General features: G+C 38.9%; 1 protein-coding gene across 13 annotated transcripts in view; it reads left to right on the forward strand.

Annotated features, from left to right (window-relative positions):
* The window catches only part of MLLT10 (MLLT10 histone lysine methyltransferase DOT1L cofactor), a 243,168-nt gene extending 238,110 nt beyond the window's left edge, over window positions 1-5,058 (forward strand). For 12 of the 13 annotated variants that reach the window (XM_030321048.1, XM_030321047.1, XM_030321046.1 and 9 more), the window contains 2 exons: window positions 751-960; window positions 3,248-5,058. In XM_030321048.1, the coding sequence (XP_030176908.1) occupies window positions 751-960; window positions 3,248-3,292 (255 nt within the window). In that variant the 3' untranslated portion in view covers window positions 3,293-5,058. Of the gene's footprint in view, window positions 1-750; window positions 961-3,247 lie in introns of those variants that run through there. The other variant, XM_030321054.1, reaches the window with a different exon arrangement.
* Window positions 5,059-8,731: the final 3,673 nt, after the last annotated feature.

The raw sequence follows: 8,731 nt of genomic DNA on the forward strand, positions 1-8,731 counted from the left end.
GAAGTCCCCTCCCTTCCCCCATACCCACGTAGCGAATTCCCTCCTTGCCTCCCAAGTCCTTGTCTAAGTGCGAACTGCCCTGACCAATGTGTTTCAGACTTTCACCCCTGCTGTACTGTCTTACCCTTCTGTTTACCTGGATCCTTACCAATAATCACATGGTAACATTTTTGTTTGTCTCTCCCTCTTCCCCCCACCAGGCTGAGACACAGAGGGCAGAGATTTTTTTCCCCCCACTGATATGTCTCAAAACATTGGCTGGCACATAGTAAAACACTCAAGAAATAAAATACATATTTGCTGCAAAGAGTAGTCTCATAACTACAGCAAGAGAGCACTCTCTGTTGACGTGAATGAGAAATTGGAAAGTGTCTTTAGGTTCCCAGAATTGAGAATGAGAATGGCCCACCTTCTGAAGTCAGATCCAGATAACTTGTGACTTCTAGGCTCCTGCTGCCCTTCATTATCATGGATAACCTAATTTGAATAGAGATCTCCTATATTGGTTTGCCCTGTTTTGAAAATACGCCATTCACTAATAATACAGACATTTTATAGCAGATGGTTATTACCTAGTGCAGTGTATTTTTCTGGATGAGATACTCGTTTTCTTTCTTAGTAGTATGAATGTGACCTCTATTTAAATATCTAGTATTATCTAATGTAAAGAAGAAAACAGAAAGTCAGGCTTCACTGCCTGCTGAATTCTGTGCCTGGGAACTCATCTTGTCGCACATGTTCTTCCCTAAGGAACAACATCAGGCCCTCCTGTATCAGTTGATGCAACAGCACCACCACCAGCAGCACCACCAGCCTGAGCTACAGCAGCTCCAGATGCCTGGGCCCACGCAAATACCGATCAACAACCTGCTCGCGGGCACCCAGGCGCCGCCGCTTCACCCCGCGACCACCAACCCCTTCCTCACCATCCACGGCGACGGTGCAAGTCAGAAAGTAACGGTAAGTGTCTTTGCCTTATCCTGTCTCGTGGAATTAGGGAAAGAATTGTATTGATTAATCAGAGATGACTGTCTCTAGTTTTCCTCTCTTACTGTTTTTTAGATGTATTATTCCCCTGATAATTTCATCTTAAAACCAGTTGTTTCAGCAGCTGGCCAGTGTAAACATGAAGGACCCAAGCCAGTTTCTATGTCCCCTGAGTATATTGGTTTAAATTTGTGCATATGGTTTGAAGGACGTTTTATAATTTAGCAATTTGAAAATGAAAATGTATTTTAGCTATGTAGTAAGTGGTATGGGACAGTCCATTCAAAAGTTAATAGTTGGGGTTTTTTGAGGATCTCTGTCTAATCTGTAATTATAAAACCAGTCTAGATAATTTTGGAATATTTTTATTTTGCTTTAAAGTACTTTCTAAAACTGAACTATATTTATAATAAGATTAATACATAAATTTTAGGGCACTCCAGTTACTCTGCCAGATGAATTTTAAAAAGAAAGTAAATCATAATCACATTTGTAATGGAATTTAAATTTTTTATTAATTTCCTTTAACTGACAGCATCTTACCCTTTCACCGTACACGTGAAGATAAATTAAAAATAAATGCAGGGACAGTGTACTGTCCATATAGCAGCACACATTTTGAGGCTGTTTCTTTCTATTAATTCCCCCCTTCAATCAGGTCTACTTTACTGGAGTATAAATGTTTCCCCTAAATTTGAGTTCAGGGCAGAGCCGTGTTAGAGGAAGGATATTGGGATAGAGAATGGAGACTGGACGTCAGGAAAAGGAAGAAGGGAAACAATGCGGTGGGACACTTGGCAGATAACGGTGTGGAAAGTCACCATGTTTGCTCTTTTCTGTCACTTTGAAAGCTTGCTGTTTACTGTGCTGTTTGTCCTCAGAAGCTTTAGTTTGTCTTTAGTGAACAAGAGTTGGTTCAAAATACAGGTTTATTGGTTGTCATCAACTCTTCGGTGCCTTTGCCCCACTGTTTCTCTGACTTCCTGATGGTGAATACTGTCATTATCACAAACCTCGTCACCTCTCCAGTGTTTCCCAGACGTGGGAAATTTCAGTGATTCTGTATTCATGTAGGAACTTCTTACACCGTTTTTCTCCTTTCTCAATTTTTTCTTGTGTTAAAAAAGCAAATTACGGGTTTACCCTGAAGGTAGTGGGAGTTCAGTGCCACTGTTAACCACTGCAACAAAGCAAATACTGTAACAATAACAAAGCGAGACAAATGAATTGTTTTGCTCCCAGGGCATATAAAAATTACACTGTACCGTAGTCTGTTAAGTGTGCGGCAGCATTATGTCTAAGAGAACAAAGTACATACCTTAAATCGAAACTGCTTTTCATTGCTGAAAAAGTGCTATCATCTGAGCTTTCGGCAAGTTGTAATCACTGATCACAGACCCCCATGACGATTATAATAATAATGAGAAAGTTTGAAATACTGCAAGAATTACTAAAATGTGGCATAGAGGTACGAATTGAGCAAATGCTGTTGGAAAATAGCAGCAACAGACTTGGTTGACACAAGGTTGCCACAGACCTTCCGTTTGAGGGGGGCGCAATAAAGCGAAGCTCAACAAAACGAGGTGCGCGTGGATTTATAAGCTGCCCTTTCCTGAGTTGTACTGGGATGCATTTTCTAATGGAATGCAAATTTTAATGGAAAAGCTTTTGGTTTTAAAATAATGGAAAACCACAATAGTAAATAAGGAAAATAAGCAGTATGACCTAATGGGAGAAAAGCAAGGCTGGGAAATAATATTTCTGAGTACCCTACTCTGTGTTATAATGTTATCTCCGTTAGATACAATAGTATATGTGATTTCAGTCTTTGAAGACTTTAAAATTTTTTTATAGATAGTAAAAAGGAGACTCAAAGAGATTAAAGCTTAAGGGACAAATAGGACATGTGGGATCAGAACTATGACTTTCTTAGTTCATTTTCTACAACACCATGTTACTACTTTTGTGGAAAAAGTCAATTTGGGGGATGATATTTACATCCGTTCTCTACTTCTGACCTTCAGGTGGGCACTTCTGTCTTTGTGCCCTGCTGAAGTTAATATAAAGCAGCCAATAATGTTTATCAGTAAATTCATGTCTTTATATTGTGCGGAGAAGTAGTCATGCCAACTTGTAGAAAATTGGAATAACCATATGTACCACCATTTATCTCAGTTTTAATTCCAGTTTAAGAGAAGGTTACCTCAAGTGTGGGCCACAAATTCGTTTAGCTAATGCCTTTGATTTTGTTTAACTGCAGAGACTTAGTGATAAAACTGGGCCTGTCACTCAAGAGAAAAGTTGACACTTGAGAAACCTCTAGAAATTGCCTCTCCTGCTGCTCTAGCACTTGATCTGGCTGCCATTGCAGCCCTCCTACACCTATGAAGAAATGCGACAAGAAATGAACTGCACAGCTAAGGATTAATTGCCACAAGGACATTCTTGTAAGGCTTTGGTTAATTTTCTTGTTGCTTTGTTGCACTGAAATGGAATTTCCATGCCCCCCATCCCTCAACCCAGATTTTTTTGAACTTTGAGAAAAAAATTTAATAACTAACTTTTGTCAATGAAATAATTTACATGCAATGAATTTATCAACCTAAGAGAAATTTAATATAGTTGGTGCACAACTCATTTTGTTATAAATTGGAGAGATGAACAGCAAAACTAAAGACGTGTTCCATTATAAACTTTGATTTTGTTGTGCAAGTTGGAATATGAAATACAGTCTTTTGTTTGGGTTACAGTATGCTTGCTCTGTGAGTCCGATCTTAAGACAGATTTTAAGGAACTGTCCCAATTTCTTCTATTGGAGTTTTATTGGTTAAATATTGCAAATTAATAGGTCATCAACTGGGACTTGGCAATCTTTGTTCTAAAAATTTTCTTTATGATGGGATTTGGCCAATTTTGGTAATCAAGTTAGGCTAGTAATGTCTGCTTCTGCTAAAGGTAATTTTCTTTTGCTAAACACTTTTTTTTTTTTTTTTTTTAAAGTGCTTAGACCTACTCGTGTTTTAAAGTTAACTACTCATATTTTGAGTTAAGTGAGTTCTAAGGCTGCTGGGGGAACCAGATCAATTCAAAGTGAAAGATTTCTTTCAGAAAGAGGGGCCACTCTGGAAACTGCTGGCAGGGTTTGGCCTGAATCAAGTGCCTGTTCGTACCTCCGTTGTGTTGAAACGGCTCTGGACAGCCGAGCCTGCAGCGTCGTCAGTCCTGTGAGTAGTGGGAGCAGTCGGTGCCGCACAGCAGCCTTCCCCGTGCTTCTGCCTTGATTGAAAACTTTCTATGCCACTGTAGATAGCTCAGGCAAAACTATTACCTGGGTGTTTATCCACTAATGAGTCACAAGAAAAATGAGTGGATTTGGTAAGGTTTTTAGTTTATTTTTTTTACTTTGTTTTTTGTTGTTGTTGTTGTTAATTTAAACAGCTTCCCGTTTACTGACAGTGATTTCAAACAGACCGAACAACTGCAGTTCCTGAAACAGGTGAAATCTGTATTTACAGTCCTTACACTTGGGGTAGCCACGCCCCTGGGGTGACGGTATGGCAGAGTAGAAATTAAACAATTGGGGATGTAATCACTGAACTGTTCTCAAATGTGTGAATTATTAGTGGAAAAGACCCAGCTGTAATTAGACCTCCACTGTGTACTTAGCTGGAAGAACATGTTAATTCTGCAATATGTCTCTTGGTTAAACATTGCACAGTTCTTACCTCATTTCTGTAAATAAGGTTTTGTGAATCTGTTTTGTATTGTGAAAAATTCATAACATTGATATTTTGATTTGTAATATTTCTAATTGGTAGATTTAATTGAAAAGTAAAATTAATTTATTTTTATATGTTCAGGGGAATTTTAAAGAAAGTCAAATCTTTTGTAGATAATTAAAAAAATCGGTGTGGTTTATTTTACTTATTTAACCCACTGGTTGTTATTCTGTAACAATTTGTATAAATGGTAAATTTTGAATGTGTTGTTATTTTACCTAGATGTAAAATTCCACATGTATTAAAGAAAATGTACAAAGTTTTTGTTAATAAAATTTAATAATGTTTATAACTCTGTGTCATTTCCTTTTCCCAGTTTTATTAAGATATAATTGACATAGTACTGGGTAAGCTCCAGGTATATAGTACAATAACTTGACTTCTATGTATTGTGAAATGATCACCACAATAAATTTAGTTACCATCTGTCGTCTCCTGCAGGTACAAAAATAAGAGAACGAAAACAGTTTTGTCTTTGTGATTAGAACTCTTAGTATTTACTCTCTTCACGACTTTCCCGTGGTCCTACCGTAGTGTTAACTGTCATCGTGCTGTGCAGTACCTCCCTGGTACTGATTTATTCTAGAAAAATTGGACATTTTTACCTTTTGACCACATTCATCCAATTCTCTCATCCAAGCCCCTTCCTCTGGTAACCACAAATCTGATCTTTATGAGTTAGTTTGTCTATCGCTCTCTCACTCTTGGGCTCTTTTTTAATAGATTGTAGATGGCATGTATGAGATCATGCAGTATTTCTCTATGTCCGTCTGGCTTATTTCACTTAGCATAATGCCCTCAAATTCCATCCATGAGTCACAAACAGCAGGATTTCCTTCTTCCTTATGGTTGAGTACTATTCCATGTTATATGTGTGTAATATACATATTTCATACCATGTGTGTGGGGGGGGGGCGGAGAGAGAGAGAGAGAGAGAGAGAGAGAGAGAGAGAGAGAGAGAGAGAGAGAGAGAGTGTGTGTGTGTGTGTATACCACAGCCTCTTTATCCATTCACCTGTCAGTGGACACTTGGGTTGTTTCCATGTCTTGGCTTTTGTGACTAATGCTCAGTGAACATGGGGTGCAGAAAGCTCTTTGACATAGTGTTTTTGTTTCCTTTAGATACGTTACCAAAGGTAGGAATGCTGAAACATATGGTGGTTCTATTTTTAACTTTTGAGGAACCTCCATCCTGTTCTTCACAGTGGCTGCACCATTTTACAGTCCCACCAGCAGTGCACGAGGGTTTCCTGTTCTCCATTTCCTCACCAGCATTTGTTACCTCTTGTCTTCTAAATGATGGCCATTCTAACAGGTGTGAGGCGATATCTTGTTACGGTTTTGTTTTGAATTTCCCTGTTAATTAGTGATGTTGAGGACTTTCTTATGTACCTGTTGGCCACGTGTATCTTTGGAAAAATGTCTGTTTGGGTCCTTTACCTGTTTTTAAAATTGGATTGTTTGGGTTTTTAGTGTGTGTGTGTGTGTGTGTGTGTGTGTGTGTGTGTGTGTGTTTGTGTGTGCGCGCGCGCGCACGCATGTGTTTTGAGGGGTATGAGTTCTTTATATATTTTGGATATTAACCCCTTATCTGGTATGTGGTTTGCAAATCCCATTTCATAGGTCTTTCCATTTTGCTGATGGTTTCTTTTGCTGTGCAGAAGCTTTTTAATTTGACAGAGTCTCACATACTTATTTTTTATTTTGTTGCTTGTGCTTTGGGTTTCATACCCAAAAAATCATTGCCAAGACCCATGTCCAGGAGTTTTTTTCCCTATGTTTTCTTCTAGGAGTTTTACAGTTTCAAGTCTTACATTTAAGTGTTTAATTCATTTCAAGTTAATTCTTGTGAGTTGTGTAAGATAGGCATTCAGTTTCACTCTTTTACATGCGACTGTCCAGTTTCCCCAGCACTGGGCATTATTGAAGAGACTGTCTTGTCTTTATTGAGTATTCTTGGCTCCTTTGTGAGATACTAGTTGACCATACATGCATAGATTTATTTCTGGGCTCTTGATTCTGTTCCATTAGTCTATGTATCTGTTTTTAGGCCAATCAGACTGTTTTAATAACTATGGCTTAATAATGTAGCTTGAAATCTGGAAGTCCCACTTTGTTCTTTCTCAAGATTACTTTGGCTGTTCAGGGGCCTTTGTGGTTAAATACAGATTTTAGATTTGTTTTTTTTTCCTACTTCCATAAAAAATGCCATTGGAATCTTGATATGGATTACACCGATTCTATATATGGTGGTTGGGTAGTAGGACATTTTAACAATATTCTTCCAATCCATGAATGTGGGATACCTTTCCCTTTATTTGTGTCTTCAATTTCTTTCATCACTGTAGTTTGCAGGTTAGAGATCTTTTACTTCCTTCATTAAGTTTATGCCTAAGTATTTCCTTGTTTTTGATGCTGTTGTAAATAGGATCATTTTCTTTATTTCTTTTTCAGAGAATTCATTGTTACTGTATAGAAATACTACTAATTTTTGTATGTTAATTTTGTATCCTTAACTTTATTGAATTCATTGATTTGGTCTGTTTTTGGTGGAGTCTAGGATTTTCAATACTAGGTTGAATAGGGGTGGTGAGAGTGGGCATCTTTGTAGTGTTCCTAATCTTAGAAGAAAAGCTTTCAACCTGTTGCCATTGAATGTGAGTTTAGCTGTGGGCTTGTCATGTACGGCCTTTATTCAATTGAGGTACATTTCTTTTTTAAAAACATTTTTTAAATGTTTATTTTTGAGAGCGAGAGAGAGAGACAGAATGTGAGTGGGGGAGGGGCAGAGAGAGAAGGAGACACAGAATCCGAAGCAGGCTCCAGGCTCCGAGCTTGTCCACACAGAGCCTGACGTGGGGCTCGAACCCATAAACTGTGAGATCATGACCCAAGCTGAAGTCAGTTGCTCAACCGACTGAGCCACCCAGGCACCCACATTTCAAATTTTTTTTTATTTAAAAAAAAAAAATTTTTTTTTTTAAAATTTTTTTTTTTTTCAACGTTTATTTATTTTTGGGACAGAGAGAGACAGAGCATGAACGGGGGAGGGGCAGAGAGAGAGGGAGACACAGAATCGGAAACAGGCTCCAGGCTCTGAGCCATCAGCCCAGAGCCTGACGCGGGGCTCGAACTCACGGACCGCGAGATCGTGACCTGGCTGAAGTCGGACGCCCAACCGACTGCGCCACCCAGGGGCCCCAAAAAAAAAATTTTTTTTTTTTCTAACTTTCAAGAGCGAGAGAGAGCACAAGCAGGGGAGGGCAGAGAGAGAGGGAGACAGAATTTGAAGTAGGCTCCAGGCTCTGAGCTTGTCTACACAGAGCCCAACACAGGGCACGAACTCATGAACCATGAGATCATGACCTGAGCTAAAATAGGATGATCAGCTGACTGAGCCACCCAGGTGCTCCTAGATACATTTCTTTTATACTGAATTGGTTAAGAATTCTTAATCACGAATGGGTGTTAAATTTTGTCAGATGCTTGTTCTGCATCTGTTGAGATGGTGATCTGATTTTTTTCGTTGTGTGAATGTGATATATCACATTGATGTGTGTATGTTGAACTTGATCATGATCACCACTTGATCATGGTGAATGGCCTGGTTTTTTTTTTTAAATTTTTTTTTTCACGTTTTTATTTATTTTTGAGACAGGGAGAGACAGAGCATGAACAGGGGAGGGTCAGAGAGAGGGAGACACAGAATCTGAAACAGGCTCCAGGCTCTGAGCTGTCAGCACAGAGCCCGACGTGGGGCTCGATCTCACGGACTGCAAGATCATGACCTGAGCTGAAGTCAGCTGCTCAACTGACTGAGCCAACCAGGCCCCGGTCTGGTTTTTTTTTAAATATAATTTATTGTCAAACTGGCTTCCATAGGAGTGATCTTTTTAATGTGCTGCTGAATTAGGTTTGCTAGTATTTTATTGAGAATTTTTACATCTGTATTTATCAGGGATATT

This window comes from Lynx canadensis, chromosome B4 (genome assembly GCF_007474595.2).
Source record: "Lynx canadensis isolate LIC74 chromosome B4, mLynCan4.pri.v2, whole genome shotgun sequence".
In the NCBI taxonomy this organism is placed as follows: domain Eukaryota; kingdom Metazoa; phylum Chordata; class Mammalia; order Carnivora; family Felidae; genus Lynx; species Lynx canadensis.